The sequence below is a fragment of the Macrobrachium nipponense genome, chromosome 47 (assembly GCF_015104395.2).
Source record: "Macrobrachium nipponense isolate FS-2020 chromosome 47, ASM1510439v2, whole genome shotgun sequence".
Taxonomy (NCBI): Eukaryota; Metazoa; Arthropoda; class Malacostraca; order Decapoda; family Palaemonidae; genus Macrobrachium; species Macrobrachium nipponense.
In genome coordinates this window covers 25,011,709-25,028,804 of record NC_087222.1, presented here as the reverse complement: position 1 = coordinate 25,028,804, position 17,096 = coordinate 25,011,709, and the positions used below count along the sequence as shown (strand labels likewise).

At 45.8% G+C, this 17,096-nt stretch overlaps 1 protein-coding gene across 4 annotated transcripts in view; it reads right to left on the bottom strand.

Moving 5' to 3' along the window:
• The window catches only part of LOC135204774 (85/88 kDa calcium-independent phospholipase A2-like), a 65,745-nt gene that overhangs the window by 28,331 nt on the left and 20,318 nt on the right, over nt 1–17,096 (bottom strand). For all 4 annotated transcript variants that reach the window (XM_064234945.1, XM_064234947.1, XM_064234948.1 and 1 more), the window contains 2 exons: nt 8,294–8,404; nt 610–767 (listed from right to left, as the gene is read on the bottom strand). In XM_064234945.1, the coding sequence (XP_064091015.1) occupies nt 610–767; nt 8,294–8,404 (269 nt within the window). The remainder of the gene's footprint in view (nt 1–609; nt 768–8,293; nt 8,405–17,096) is intronic.

Here is a 17,096-nt window from a genome sequence, read left to right as displayed (position 1 = left end):
AAGAGTGAAAAGTGAAAATGTTAGGTCCATCTTCTTGCGTACTAAAGTGACCTTTCACATGAGCATTCTTCAGCACTTGTTGGAGGTGAGCGAGGGCATTCCCCCAACTCACCCTGCTTAAAAATCCAATAATTACCTCATTGCCAAGTTTAATTACCGTCTTTTGCTCACGTTGAAGGATGCTCCTAAATGAAAGGTAACGGTTTGTATTTCTGCGGGACCAAATGCTGATACGATAATGATCTCATGTACTTAATGAAACTTCTATCCATGTACTGAATATAGATGTAATGTTCCTAGCCAAAATCATTACACATTACAATGAAAGAAGCAAAGACCTTAGTACTACCCATAGAACAAAATAAGCACCTTAAACCATAGCATATGGTATAAAAATCTTTCAGCCTACTTGTACGTTATTTATAGAACCACCTAACAAAAAAGTATCACTGAATTGAACACCTGTAGTACTTGGAAACTTTACTTTTATACTTCTAAGTATCAAAAGGCAAAATTCACCAAAGTTCTCGCAACTAAACACACCTTGCACCTAGTCTCACTTCACTCATCAAGATTCCAATTACTTAAGAGTCATGTCAACAACCTCACCTGTATGCATTCCTTGCATTGTTGATTTCTTTGTGAATCAGGAGTTCGTAGGCAAACTCCTCACCCACGCTGTCCTCGGCCAGGGGAACGATTATGAAAGGGCCTTCCAGGAATGTGAAGGCCCTGTTTGCATAATCGCTCCAGTTGACATTGTTTACCTGCAACAATAACTGTAATTAGGAACTGCAGAATGTAAGATTCTTGATAGTATTCAAGTTTACCCATGTTAGATTTTAGTATACAGATCACAAAGTCTAAATTTAATATCCAGAGTAAGTCAGACTAAGTTTACAAAATGTTCGATGAATAACAAAATACAGTATATAAATTTTCATTACCTAATTTATTATTTGGATACAAGCTTACCACCCGTTATGAAATAGCTTGTATCTCCTATTCTGTCAGTGCAGAGATACTATAGGCTATCTTTGACACTAGGTAAGATTCATCCCAAAACAGTTCTGATCAAAAACATTTGCTCTTTAACAATACAAAACCAAACAGTGGACCAGCTTGTATAGCTAAAATCCACAAACGCTTAAAACTACTTTAAAAACACTTAGGACAGCCTATTTTATTAGTTCAAGCACAAAAAAAACTTGTAAAAATGCTTAGACCTGATTATTTTACCAGTTTTATCATGGCTCCTTTCCCAAACTGATGGCCAGAAACCCATTCATTTTTCTACATTTAATTTCTTGGGTCAAACCTGCCAGAATTCTTGGTAATCACACACAAAAACTCTTCATGATCATACATCTTCAATTCTGCTGATAACTCCCACTTATTAAATGTGTATTATATCATCCACTTTAGGTAAGTAATAATATGATATTGTAATGATACAATTAAGTTTTGTTCATACTTACCTGGCAGATATATATATAGCTGTTATTTTTCCGAATCCGACAGAAATTTAAACACTTACGACACACGCAGTGGGAGTCAGGTGGTTAGTACCCATTCCCGCCGCTGGGAGGCGGGTATCAGGAAAACTCATTCCCATTTTCTATTCATAATTTTTTATTTCCACTGTCTCCTGAGGGGAGTGGGTGGGTACTTGATTATATATATCTGCCAGGTAAGTATGAACAAACTTAATTGTATCATTACAAATATCATTTTGTTCATGAAACTTACCTGTCAGATATATATATAGCTGAATCCCACCTTTGGTGGTGGGAGTAGACAGAATAGAAGATTTTAGGAAACATATATATGCAGATAATTGATATCTTGATTCCTTACCTGTTAGCATAGCTGACTTCGTGTTACTTGCCGCGTAAGTCTGCTTGTGCTACTAGAGTTGCCAGCGAGGTAGAGACCTATATAGCTGGTGCACTCCAGATGATCTGTCAACAGGGGCGAGACCACGACGTGACTAGACCATTGACCATACAAAATGAGGGCAACGAAGTAAAAACCAAACCACCTGGCGTAGCCTACCAAAAGTATCCCACATAGACTAAGCTAATGGAAGGGAGATCCGCCGCAGGCGGTCAACCCCACAACCATAACACAAGTTAAAACAAAAACTCCCCTAAACCATTAAAGGATAGGATGAGCGCTACCTCCTGCCCCAAAACAGTGTCTGCAGCGACGTATGGTCCGAGCGAGTAACAATTTTCGTATGTTGCTTTCACCTCCCGCAGGTAGTGTGAAGCGAACACCGAATTGCTTCGCCAATAAGTGGCGCCCAAAATGTCTTTGATTGCCATATTTTTGTGAAAAGCCACCGAAGTAGCAATAGCCCTCAACTCGTGGGCTTTCACTTTCAGAAGCTCCATGTCACTTTCACTACACTTTTCATGGGCTTCCTTAACCGTACTCCTTAAGAAGAACGCCAGTGCATTCTTCGACATCGGAAGATCTGGTTTTTTCACAGAGCACCACAAGTTCTCCGAAGAACCTCTGCATGCTCTGGTTCTCTGCAAATAAAACTTGAGAGCCCTGACAGGACACAGGACTCTCTCAGCTTCAGGTCCCACTAGCTCCGACAACCCCTTGATCTCGAACGTTCTCGGCCAAGGGTTGGAAGGGTTCTCGTTCTTTGCTAAGAACGTAGGACTTAAGGAACAAACTGCACTATGATCCTTGAACCCAATATGCTTGCTTATGACTTGAATTTCGCTAACCCTCTTCGCCGTCGCCAGAGCGGTTAGGAAAATGGTCTTCTTTAGTAAGATTCCTAAGCGAGGCTAATGGAGCGGTTCAAATTGACTCGACATGAGAAACTTCAGTACCACGTCTAAGTTCCACGATGGTACTTTAGTGGTTGGAGAACTTTCACAGTCTCAAATGATCTAATGAGATCATGAATGTCTCTATCATCGCTAAGTCGAGTCCTCTATGTCTGAAGACCACAGAAAGCACGCTTCTGTAGCCTTTAATCGCTGGGAACGGCTAGTTTCGCTTCTTTCCTAAGGTGAAGAAGGAAATCTGCTATTTGGCTCACAGAGGTTGAGGTGGAGGAAATGCCCTTCCTTCTGCACCAACTTCTAAAGACAGCCCACTTTGATTGGTAAACTGCGATTGAGGAGGGCCTCCTTGCGGTGGCAATCGCCGTTGCCACAGGTCTTGAAAAACCCCCTCGCTCTGGCCAACTTCTTGATAGTCTGAACGCAGTCAGACTCAGAGCGGGGAGTGGTTTTTGTGGTACCTCTCGAAGTGGGGCTGTCTGAGTAGATCTTTCCTTAGGGGCAGAGTCCTCGGAAAGTCTACTAGGAAGGACATCACCTCCGTGAACCAGTCGGCCGCTGGCCAGAAGGGGGCGATGAGGGTCATTCTCGCTCCTTCTGATGCAGCGAACTTCCTCATTACTTCCCCGAGGATTTTGAATGGGGGAAAAGCGAAAATAAATGTCTAGTCCCGACCAATTCCACAGTAGGGCGTCTACTGCCACTGCTCCCGGGTCCAGAACTGGGGAGCAATACAGCGGAAAGTTTCTTCGTTCGGGAAGTTGCGAAAAACGTCCACATGAGGACGTCCCCACAGCTTCCATAGCGCCTGGCATACTTCCTGATGAAGGGTCCATTCCGTCGGCAGAAGCTGTCCTTGCCGACTGAGAAGGTCCGCTCGCACATTTTCCACGCCTGACACAAAACCTTGTCAGAATCGTGACGTTTTGCGACTTCGCCCCAAATCAGGATATTCCTCGCGATGACGAACAGAGAATGAGAGTGAGTTCCCCCCTGTTTCCTGAGGTATGCCAAGGCTGTGGTGTTGTCCGAGTTTATCTGAACCACTTTGCTGGAGACTTCCTCCTCGAAGAACCTTAGAGCGAGGTAACCGCTGAGAGTTCTTTTAGGTTGATGTGCCAGGACACCTGTTCCCCTCTCCAGGTGCCTGACACTTCTCTCCCTCCCAGTGTTGCTCCCCACCCGTGGAGGACGCGTCGAGAACAACACTAGGTCGGGGTTCCGAAGCTTGAGCGAAAGTCCTTCCGCAAGCTTCTTTGGATCCAAACCACCATTTGAGGTGCTTTTTCACTTCTTCCGTCAAAAACAGACCTCTTCTAGATCCTGTTTGCGTGACCAATTGCTTGAGAGGAAGAACTGAAGTGGTCGGAGGTGCCAACCTTCCCAGAGAAACAAACTTCTCCAGTGAGGAAATGGTCCCCAGCAGACTCATCCCATTCCCTCACCGAGCATGTTTTTCCTTCCCTAGAAGGCCGACACTTGTCCAGGCATTGAAGTTGTCGCCCCTGGGACGGAAAAGCCCGAAAAGCCACTGAGTCCATCTGAATCCCCAGATAGACTAAGGATTGAGAAGGAGTCAGATGCGACTTCTCGAGATTCACCAGAAGTCCCAGGGACTTCGCTAACGACAGAGTCGTGTGAAGGTCCTTCAGACACCTGTCTTGCGATGAGGCTCGAATAAGCCAGTCGTCTAGGTAGAGAGAGATCCTTATTTCCGCAAGATGGAGGCACCTCGCAACGTTCTTCATAAGAACGGTGAACACCATCGGCGCCGTGCTGAGACCGAAGCAGAGTGCCCTGAATTGGAAAATCTTCCCTTTCAGGACAAACCGCAGGTATTTCCTTGATCGGGGATGGAGGGGACGTGAAAGTATGCGTCCTGAAGGTCTAACGAGACCATCCAATCCCCCGGTCTTAAAGCTGCAAGCACGGATTGAGGTGTCTCCATCTTGAACTTCTGCTTGGTAACGAAGCGATTTAGACTGCTGACATCCAGAACAGGCGCCAGCCACCCCCCTGACTGCTTCGCACTAGGAAACAGACGGTTGTAAAACCCCGGAGAACTCCGGTCGAAGACCTGTTCCACTGCCTGCTTCTCGATCATTTGATCTAGTAGATCGTGAAGCACTTCTGCTTTTCTCCCTGATACGACGGAGACAAATCCTTTGGTGTCGAAGACAGCGGGGGGTAACATCAGGAAAGGAATTCTGTACCCCTTCTTGACGATGTCCAGAGACCAAGCGTCGGCACCTCTCTCTTCCCAAGCTTTCGCGAAATGTAGAAGCCTGGCTCCTACCGGTGTCTGAAGGACTTCCCTCTCACTTCTTGCTCTTGGAAGGAGCGGGAGTCTTGCCTCTGAAAGAGCCTCCTTCTCGAGGGGCTGGCTTCGAGGAAGAAGCGGATCGAAAGGGCTTCGACTTCTTCAAAGCAGAGGACCCAGAAGACGAAGAAGAAGCAGCATTCCTAGAAGGACTGTGCCAGAAGGTCTTGAGTTGCTTTCTCCTGGAGACTAGCAGCTATGTCCTTTACCATAGACTGGGGGAAGAGATGTTCTGAGAAAGGAGCGAAAAGAAAGATCCGCTTTTTGCGCTGGTGAGACCGACTTTGCAGTAAAAATTGCAAAAAAGTGCTCTTTTCTTAAGCAGTCCCGTGCTGAAATGAGCAGCCAATTCTCAGAACCATCCCTGACGGCCTTGTCCATGCAAGACAATACACTGGACAGCTCCCCCAGACTGATGGAATCAGAACTCCTGGACCTGGCATCCATACTCCCAGCACCAGTCAAGAAATTAAAGACCTCTAGTGTCCTGAAGAGGCCTTTAAGGTGAAAGTCTAACTCGCTATGTGTCCACGAGACCTTCGAGGAAGACAAAAAAGATCTTCTGGTGGCGTCTACAATGCTACCAAAGTCTCCTTGAGCTGAGGCTGGAAGCTGACTCCGACGTTTTCTCCCGTCTCATACCACATACCAGCTTTTGCCACCGAGTCTTGAAGGTGGTAAAGCGAAAGAGGTCTTGCCCGAAGCTTTCCTCTTTTCCATCCAATCATGGACCTTTCTAAAAGCTTGCTTCATAGAAAGCGACTTCTTCATTCTCACAAAGCCCGAGATCTTAGCAGCTTTGGAAGACGAAAACTGAGAGAGGGGGAGTACGTGGAGCTTCAGGTTGAAAGTGTCTGCAAAGACTGACTGAAGTAAACGAGTCAAAACCTTGTAGTCCGTCGAAACTGGAGCCAACTGCTGTTCTTCGTCCACTTCGACGAAAGCGTCACTAACTTCCTCTTCAGACACTGGAGAAGTCGGAGGAAGTAAAGAAGAGTCCCGAGCGTTCTCAAAAGAGAAAGAACGGCGAACAGGAAGAGTTCCGCCTCCCGCTTGTGCTTGCGGCGGAAAGTGAAAAACTGACGTCCGTAGGCGCGCGTTTGGAGTCCGAAGCCAATCTACTGGCGCCGACAGAAGCGCGCTCAAACGCCGCAGGTGTACACCTGGCGTCCACTTGTGCGCGCTGAGCGTCCAACTGGTGCGCGCCGAGCGTCCACTGATGCGCGCCGAGCGTCCACTGGTGCACGCCGAGCGTCCACTAAAACTCGCTGAGCGTCCACTGGCGCTCGCGAAACTTTGCACCGAGTCACGTTCGGCGTCCACTAAAGCGCGTTTTGACTTTCACAGAAGCGCGCTCGGCATCTAAAGAAACTCGCTTCTTATCCACAAGTTTCGTAGCAGCGGAAACAACCGCTTCACGAGAGCGAGAAACTAATTTTCTCGCCTCCTCTAGAAAGTTGCTGGGAGCAGAACGAACTCTAGAGGGAGACTCAAAACGGAGAGAGAGACGAGCGAGGAGGAGGGAGAGGGAGAACGCCTCGACCTCTTCACAGGAAGATTTGTCATCCTTCTTACGGCGACGTGGAACAGTCTCTCTCGAAGGAAAAACATCTCGAAGTTGCTGCTGAAGAGACTGGAGAATCTTGCTTGTAGGTGAAGCCTCCTTTTCTGGGGAGGGGCTGATCCTGTGAGCAGGAGAGTGGCGAGGGGACGCCCTTCTTGCTACTCCCAGGAACCGCCGCTTCACGCACCTTAGAGCGACTGCGGCGCTCGAAAGAAAACATCTAGGGAAGACTCCGCCTCCGAATAATCCTTACGCTTTCTTCTGCGGAGGAAAAGCAGCAAACGCACTATCGCGACGAGCAAAGTTCCGGAGAACAACTTGGACGTGAAGCGTCCCGCACGCGAGCCGTCCTTTTCAGCGGACGTGATGCGGTATGAGAGCTCCACCCCTTGCGCGGGGAGGAAGCTTCAGAAGAAGAAAAGCACTCCTTGAGAAGACGTGCACGCGCACGCTCCTGGCAGTCTGGGTATGTTCGTCAGAAGCTGCCGAAGGCACGCCAGATCGGTGGGGGTTCCTCGTAACCCTCCTTCGACTTTCGACATGCTCTCTCCCCGTAATCTGGGAGTCAAGCAGAGGTCTAGGTCTAGAGGCGGAATGAGGCCGATCTGACGCACCCTCCACTACACAAGGGGCACTTTCACTGCACTTCTCTTCACTTTTGCTCTCCAGAGCTAACACTTTTGATTCTAAGTTTACGAATCGACTCAAGAATTAGCGATAATGTATTACCTTCTACCGACACTGTCTCAGGGGCCGGAGGCAACACTACAGGGGTAGGAGCATAATCTACAGAAGGAGGGTTAGCAGGAGAATAATTTAAAATCTTGCCTACCTGAAAACACTCCTGGAGGAAGACCCCCTTAACCTATCTCGCTCAAGTTTCTTAAGATAGGTTTTCATAACGCCTTCCATTCCGACTCTGTTAGTCTTTCACACTCCTTACAACGACTTTCAAACGTACATTCATTCCCCCTGCAAAACTTACAAACAGAATGTGGGTCTACTGAAGCTTTCAGTAGCCTACCTCACATTCAGACATGGAACAAAATCTAGCGCTAGCAGAACTAGACCCTGACATCTTGATCAAAGAAAAAATCAATACCAAATTCAAATCAAACCAAAGTCAACATGTGCCAAGCCACCGATCCAATTCAGATACCAAAGAAAAACCAAAAGGGATACTCAAGTAGCTAGTAAGTTTCCAAAATCTGGACGGAGGTGCTGCAAACAGGTGTTTCCAGCACCAGCGACAGAAAATTATGAATAGAAAAATGGGAATGATTCCTGATACCCGCCTCCCAGCGGCGGGAAGGGTGGGTACTAACCACCTGACTCCACTGCGTGTGTCGTAAGTGTTTAAATTTCTGTCGGATTCGGAAAAATACAGCTATATATATACTGACAGGTAAGTTTCATGAACAAAAACATAGGGTAAAGGTTTGCTGGTAAAAAACAATATAGATATGCACAGTACGCATAACAAATATACTGAATAACATATACCTTCGTCACTAGACAAGCAAACCTCTCAGTCACCCCCTTTTCAAGTTAATCTTTACGAATAGAAGCCAAGTTGGAAAACGTGTGACGAAAACCACGTACTTTGGTCGGCTGGGGGCCCCAGCCGAAGCCTCGAGCAAGCTTGCCGAAGAACTGCGTCATCCGGTTCTGGAGACTTGCCTCAGGAACAACTGATGCTTCTGACGCTAAGAGCTGGAAAGGAAATCAGTCATAAGATGCTTTGACAGAATGCCACTGATTAAACAAACATTATGGGGAAAATACAACTCATAGGCTAACATTATACGACATCTAACCAAGGAAAGGTGTCACAGGATGTCGGTGATGGATACTTTTACAAAATACTTCATGCTAGACAATGTACAGTGGACCCCCCCATATTCGCATTCTCCAGATTCGCGGATTTCTCTCGGGAACATTTCCCCACATTATTCGTGGAAAATTTGCCTATTTACGGTATTTTTCTATTAGAAATATCCAGAAATTCCTGTTTTTTTATCAATTTCATCAAAACATGCACTTTTTGTGATAATACTACTAAAAAAAAACCAAGTATAAAAATTTTTTGTGGGTTTTTCTTTTAACTAACAAAACAGGAGGTTTTCTGCATTTTTATAGAGGTTCCAACTATTCGCGGATTCTAACTATTCATGGGGGGGTCTGGTACGCATCCACCGCGAATACGGGGGAGCCACTGTACAACTTGTTTTACACAAAATTTTGACGGCAAAACAGAAATTGCTCTGAGTCATTTGAAGCAATTCTCCACCAAGAATTTTGAAAACTAAACAGAAACTGCTTGAAGCCATAAGAACAATTTTCCAACTCGAATTTTTAAAAAATTGAATAGTAAATGCCAGAAGCCACTAAAAATGATATTGTTATGTTACAATAAAGTTTCATACATACTTACCTGGCAGATATATACATAGCTAAGACTCCGTCGTCCCCCGACAGAAATTCAAATTTCGCGCCACTCGCTACAGGTAGGTCAGGTGATCTACCGGCTGCCCTGGGTGGCAGGACTAGGAACCATCCCCGTTTTCTATCATATTTTCTCTCTTTCCACCTGTCTCCTGCGGGGAGGCTGGGTGGGCCTTTAATTGTATATATCTGCCAGGTAAGTATGTATGAAACATTTATTGTAACATAACAATATCATTTTCATACAATCAACTTACCTGTCAGATATATACATAGCTGATTGGCACCCTTCGGTGGAGGGTAAGAGACAGCTTCTATATGGAATAGACAGGTAAACAACATATGTTGTAGGTATAAATAAAACCTTGGTTCCTACCTGATATGGTGGTAGACTTCGTGGGTGTTTGCCCAGTAGTCTGCATCACCTCAAGAAACTTTAGCGAGATATATGATCTATGGCCAAGAGTTCTTGTGGGTCTGCCGATGGGGTCTTACCCACTTACTCGCAGAGCCTAAAAGGACTTTGTCAATGGGTGCTGATCCACTTATATGACAATACACCTTATGAAGGAGCACACACAACCAATCCCGACCACCTGATCCTAACCATAAGTTAGAACTACAGATTGTTAAGAGTTATCCCCGAACTCGTCACAACAATCGTAACTCAAAAATCACTACGCACACATACATAATTTTCAAAAATTATACTCAACTAATTGGATATGACAAGAATTCTCTTACTGAACAACATAGACGGCCGCCGTGCTAGCCTAAGTCCTCTATTGTTAGAAGAGACTCGACCATATCCAAAAAGAAGAAAAGTATAAACGTTTAAGGATTGGTGTCGGCTCCCGTACCCAGAATCGTATCCGCCGATACGAAAGGACCTAGAGAAAAACACTTCTCATATGTCCCACGCACGTCTTTCAAGTAATGAGATGCAAATACTGAGTGCATCTCCAAAATGTCGTATCATTATGTTTTTAACGACATATTCTTATGAAACGAGAGAGACGTCGCTATAGCTCTAACTTCATGAGCTTTTATTCTCAACAGTTGTAACTGTTCGTCAGGACAGGCCTTATGAGTGTCTGTAATGACGTTTCTTACAACGAATGCCAGCGCATTCTTGGACATCAGTCTTGTGGGTTCTTTTACCGCGCCCCAAAGACCTTGTCTAGAGCCTCCCATTTGATGCTTTCTCTGAAGGTAGAACTTCAGAGCTCTCACAGGGCAGAGAGACCTCTCTGTTTCTCTGCCTACGAGTTCGACATGCCTTAGACTTCGAATAACTTAGGCCAGGGATTCGTAGGATTCTCGTTTTCGCTAAAAACAGGGTCTTAACGAGCACATCGCTGAGTCTCCCTTGAATGCTACTTCATCCTGCAGAGCATGCAATTCACTAATTCTCTTTTGCCGTAGCTAAAGATAATAGGAATAGGCATTTTCGGGTAATGTCTCTAAACGATGCCCGATGAGGAGGTTCGAATCTTTCCGATGACCGATACTTTAGAACTACGTCTAGGTTCCAGTTCGGAGGTACTGGTTCCTTAGACTTTGAAGTCTCACAAGACCTTATGAGATCGTGGAGATCTTCATCTGCCCGATCTAATCCTCTGTTCCTGAATACAGCCGGGAGCATACTTCTATATTCCTCTATTGTGGATACGGCTAGATGAGATTTTTCTCTCAGGAATAGCAGGAAATCCGCAAATTTCCGCTATAGAGGTAGTGGAGGAGGACAACTTCTTGGATCTACACCTCCTCCTAAATACCTTCCACTTCGACTGGTATACTTTCGTAGTGGAGGTTCTGCGTTCTCTCGCGATCGCGCTTGCTACTTCGCGAGAAAAGCCTCTCGCTCTGACAAGTCTTTCGATAGTCGAAAGGCAGTCAGAGCGAGAGCGGAGAGGTTTGATGTTTGTATGAGAAGATCCGTCCTTCCGGGTAGGGATCTTGGAAAGTATACGATCACTACCACCTCCGTGAACCCTTCCTGGGCCGGCCAAAAAGGGGGCTATTAACGTCATCCTCGTCTCCTTTGACGCCACAACTTTTTCATTACTAACCCCAGGATTTTGAATGGGGGAAAAGCATAAAGTAAACTCTCGATACCCATTTTAGCCGGAAGGCATCTACCATAAGTGCTCTGGGATCTTCCACGACCGAGCAAAACACTGGGAGCCTTATTTGAAATGAATGTTGCTAAGAACTCCACATGAGGAGTTCCCCACATAGACCAGAGATCGAGACACACTTCCTCGTGTAGAGTCCCTTCTGTATGAAGGACCTGTTTCCTCCTGCTGAGCCTGTCCGCCCTCACATTCCTTTCTCCCTGTACGAACCTTGTCATCAGGGAGATGTTACTGTGATACGTCCAAAGTAATAGGTCTCTCGTGGGCTCGTAAAGGAACGAGGAGTGCGTCCCTCCCTGTTTGCGAATGTAGGCAAGTGGGGTGGTGTTTGGGCGTCACTCGTCCCCGTACTCCTCAAGAAGAAGGGTAGTCAACACCTTCTAGTTAGACAGACCTTCTCTTCCACTATATTTGTCATCCGAGTTTTCCTCTAACTCGGGATCTAAAAGCGTCTCCGCTCTCCTTTCCGAACCTTCTTCTTCTTGCGGAACCAAACTCCTAACAGGAGAGGGGTTTAAGAGAATGATAATCCTTCCTCTTTCCCGCTCTCATAGTCTTGGAAGGCGTCATAAGCTTCGGCTTCTCTAGAATTTTAGAAGACTCTTCATGCTTACATGACGCTTCCCGTTTGCCAAGCGTCATGGATGACGTCTTTTGGTGACATCTCGATGACGCTTCTCGCTTGGAAGACGCTCCGCTCTCCAAAGGCGTCCTCCTTGGCGTCAAAATATTGGACGGAGCGTCATGCTATGCTCCGTTTCCAATGACGCTTCGCGTCTAAAAGACGTCTTACCTCTCTCTGGCGTTACGAAACTCTCGTAAGCACCTGTTTCTCGCTCTCGCACTAAAACGCTTCTGTAAGCCGTTTAGCCGTTTCCCGTCTGTATGACGCTTGTCGTTGAACAGGTAAGAGAGGCGAGACTTCTTAATTGGAAGCGTCACGTCCTTCCGACGTTGCGTTTCGAGATGACAGTTTTCTCTTGAACTGCTATAATGATTTTTCTTGACGCTTCTCCCACGTCCAGTGCATGACGTCTTTCGTCATCACTCGGTGGGGAAAAAGGAAAGGGTACTTCTGCGTACACTTCAGGTGACGCTGACGCCCCCTTCGCTTTCTTGCTAGAAGACGGAGAGTCATCTGAGAAAACGCTCCGGACTAAAATCCCTGTCAGGCGTCCTATGACGCTTCAGCGGTTTCGACAAGTTCAATTCCCCTCCACCCTCGTTTAGGTGAGAGGGAGAGGAGCGAGAAAACACTCGCGAAGGACGCTTTTCTATAGTGCCCTTGAGCCGTCTGCAACGAAGCAGAGCTAGCTGAAGGGACGTCTGACTGTTGGGGATTCCCCACAACCTCCTTAAGGCTTTCGACTTTCCTTCTCCTCTGGGCTTGTGAGCTTGGAAGAGGTCTAGGCCTGGTTAGCGTCGCAGGAGCCTGGCACCTACTGGTGCTTGGAGGAGAAATGTTTTCATTTTCCCTTTTAAAGGGACGAAAGGCGGAGCTACCTCTCTTCTCTGGAGCCTTCCTTCTTGCGGGAGGTCTGGAGATCGGACCACCTCGAAAGGGCTGCATAGAAGTGCTAGGTTCTTCTTGTCAGAAACAAAAAGAGGTTTCTTCTTTCTAGCTGACTGCGTCAGAAGATCTTGAGTCGCCTTCTCAGTTAAAGAGTGAGCCACGTCCTTCACTAACTGAGAAGGGAACAAATAGTCAGACAGAGGTGCATCCAGTAGAGCTGCCCTCTGCGGATGTGAGACTGCCTTTGTTAAGAAGGCGCCATACACCGTCCTTTTCTTCAAAAGACCTGCTCCAAATAATGAAGAGACTTAAAAAGATACATCCTGTACCGCTTTGTCGATGCAAGACAAAATGCATACAGGGCTTCAGGTTCGATTCCCTGTGAATCGAGAGCTTTCTTGGACATCACCCCAAGGGACCAATCTAAGAAGTTGAAGACTTCCAATACATGGAAAAGTCCCTTGAGGAGATGATCCAGTTCTAAAATACTCCATGTAATACGAGCAGAATAAGACTAGGACGCCTTGAAGCGTCAACTAACGTCGAAAAGTCTGCCTCTGTTGTAGAAGGGAGAGCGATACCCATATCCTCCCCCGTCTTGTACCATCTGCTCATTTTTCCCAGCTAACCTTGCTGGAGGCATGCAAAATACTGTCCTGACTAAGTCTTTTCTTCGACTTCATCCAGGAGTCTAAGGCGTTTAAAGCCCGCTTCATCGAGATGGTGGGCTTCATCTTCAGAAAAGACGAAGGCTTCTTCGCCTTCGCACTCGAAAAGAGCGAGCGCGGAGAAGGAGCAGCCGGAGTCAACTCGTCTCCGTATTCCTCCAGAAGCAGGGTAGTCAACACTTTATAGTTAGACAAGCCCTCTCTTCCATGATCGTCATCATCCGAGTTTTCTTCCAACTCGTGATAATTCTGATTTTCCGTTCTCCTTTCAGAGCTTTCTCCTCTGGAGGAGACAACTCCTGATAGGAGAGGGGCTAATGGAATGAAAGTCTTTCCTTTTCCCCGTTCTGATCGACTTGGAGGCGTCACAACCTGCGGCTTCTCTTGCGCTTTAGAAGACGTCTTGTATGACGCTTCCCGCTCTCCGAGCGTCATGTATGACGTCTCTTGTTGACGTTTTGATGACGCTTCGCGTCTGGAAGACGCTTCGCTCTCTAAGGGCTTCCTACTCGGCGTCACAATCTTGGACGGAGCGTCACGTCTAAGATCCGCTTGAAATGACGCTTCACTTCTAGAAGACGTCTTTCGAGTATTCTGTCTTACTACACTCTCGTCAGCTTTCTTCGAGCAGTTGCGAGAGGAGAGACTTCTTAATTGGAAGCGTCACGTCCTTCCGACGGGGCGCTAAAAACTCCCACAAGAGATGACAGTTGTTCCTTGAACCGCCATATAATTATCTTTCTTGAGGCTTCTCCTACGTCTAGTGCATGACGCCTCTCGTCATCACTCGGGGAAGAAGCATGATGTGGTACTTCCTCATAAGCGTCAGGTGACGCTGACGCCACCTTCGCCTTCTTAATAGCAGACGGGGCGTCATCCGAGAAGCGCTCTGGGCTTGAATCAATGTCTGCTTCATATGACGCTTCAGCGGTCTCGATAATTTCGACTCCTTCCACCCTCGTTTAGGTGAGGGAGAGGGTAGAGGACGAGAAACACTCGCGAAGGACGCTTTTTTCTATAGCGCCTTGAGCCGCCTGCCACGAAGCAGAGCTAGCTGAAGGGACGTCTGACCGTTGGGGATTCCCCACAACCTCCTTAAGGCTTTCGACTTTCCTTCTCCTCTGGGCTTGTGAGCTTGGAAGAGGTCTAGGCCTGGGAGCGTCGCAGGGACGATCAAACGCCCCCTCCACAACACTGGGAGAACTCACTTCACTGTAATGCTCACTTTCACTAGCCTTACCTTTGAAGTCAGCCATCTTGGACTTCATGTCTCTAATTGTAGCTTTCAGATTGGCGATTCCGATGCCGAATCCGAAAAAGCACTCTGAGAATGAGATACATAGGGAGAATCTACATCAGTAGGATTAGAATTATCAGTGAAAGGCTCAATAGGCCTTGAACTCACACCTTTCAATCGTCTAATTCTATCCCTCTCTAACTTCTTCAAATAAGAAGTCAAAGTCTTCCATTCTTCTGCATTCAAACCCTCGCATTCCTTACAAGTGTTAAAAGCAGAACACTGAACTCCCTACATTTACGGCATACAGTGTGAGGATCAACCGAAGCTTTCGGTATCCTCACCCTGCAGCCTACATTCACACACATTCTCACACTCACATTAGAATCAGACATACTGAGAAAATTCCAAAAGAGTTATTCCAAAAACAGTCACAGTAGCGAATGCCAAAACACGATCCAAATACGTCACCAAAAAGCCGAAAAACGTTTGATCAAAATGTTGAAAAAAGGAATCCAAGTCAGGAGGTAATAACAACAATGTTGATACCACCGGCGACAGAGAAAATATGATAGAAAACGGGGATGGTTCCTAGTCCTGCCACCCAGGGGCAGGCCGGTAGATCACCTGACCTACCTGTACGAGTGGCGCGAAATTTGAATTTCTGTCGGGGACGACGAGTCTTAGCTATGTATATATCTGACAGGTAAGTTGATTGTATGAAAATATATTTTACACAACTGAAATTCCAAATATTCACCTTACAACAAAGTGACATTGGTCATACCTCATCAAATTGGAAAAAAAAATCTGATAGAAACTATAAAAGAACTGTGTATGTACTGTAATTTTGAGTAGTACTGCATTTCTGGTCAAAACACGGTTCAGTTTTGTAAGTATTCAAACTTCTTAAACTGAAAAGCTTTCAAGACGACCAAGACCAAGTTTCAAAATGATTTAAAGTGAATTTTTGACAATTTCACAGGAAAAAGCATATATTTTAAATGCCACACATATGCTATGTTAATGATAAATGAAGCCATTGATATATAACCAAGAGGCAAAAGCATAAGTCCCAACTGTATACGGGCATTACATAGCATCCAAAACCTCAGAACAAATTATACCTTCATTCTGCGTAACAGTACTTATACGGGGACTAATAGCGAGTGTCTCCCCCTACGCAGGATGACACAAGTCTGAGCATAGAGAGCTTATCACCCGCAGACTGGCATCATTGTAGAGATTGATAAGAATTTCATATTGCATTTTATCACAGAGATTTTAAAAAGCTAACCAAAACAAATTTTAATCACAATTCTAGATGCTTACTGGGCCAGGCAAATGGAACTGCTTTTTGACACATTGAAAAGGGTCTACGGTAAAGAAAAACATTTTGGACAGCTTATATATGGAAAGTAGTCGAAATTGGACTTGTCTTTTAGAGAGACACCCAAAATGGGCCCACGAATATGTTGGGAGTCCCTCAACGGAATATGCCAATAAATCTCGTAGATGAACAGACTGGGATTCTGAAAGGCACCTACAGGGAAGTGCCAGGAACTACCAACCCGCACAGCCTGAACTTTTCTTCATTTTAAAGTCTCTGCCAGTGATCAAAGTCGTTTCATTCACCCTTTTCATATCACCAGACCTTTGCTTCATTCAAAGGTGTTCGCTAGAGAACAAAGTCATTCTCTACACTGTTCTTCAAGGACACTATTTTGCTATGATTTACAAATTCATATTGCCTATGTCACACTAATACCAATTCTACAATGGCTTCCATTAGGATTCACTGCCATTCTGGCCACTTTCTCCAAAGTCCTCCGGCAATACTTTCACCACAATTTTGACAAGTTCACATACTTGTACACTGTTAGGGTAACACACCATAAATTGTAAGCCTCAGTGGCTGACTTGAAGCAGCAGCAGAATATGGTGGAACAAGGCAAACACACCTGATAGAGAATGGACAAGAGACACAAGGGGATTACTATGGGGCAAAAAAAAAAAGTACAAAAGCTAGAGGGCGGCAACATACAAGCACAAAGAGAAGGCATGGATGCCCTGTCTGACTAGAAAGCAAAAGTAATTCATGTTCATCTCCCAGACTTTCACCATCGCATTTCAGACGAAGAATCCTGCATGTGACACATTAAACATCTGACATACAGTATCAACAACCCTTAAAAGAAATGTCGTGACGATGATAACCTACTTCCAGAAACAAAAAAAATGATTCTCCTGGAAGATGACAGGAGTTGGTACCATTTCTACAGTATGAAATGAAACATAACTGACAATCTATGCAGAGTGCAGCTAAACAAACATAAGGAAACAGCAGTAGAGAAGAATATGCAAGGTGGGTACCCTAAGCTTAGCTATTTGATAGGCATGGGGA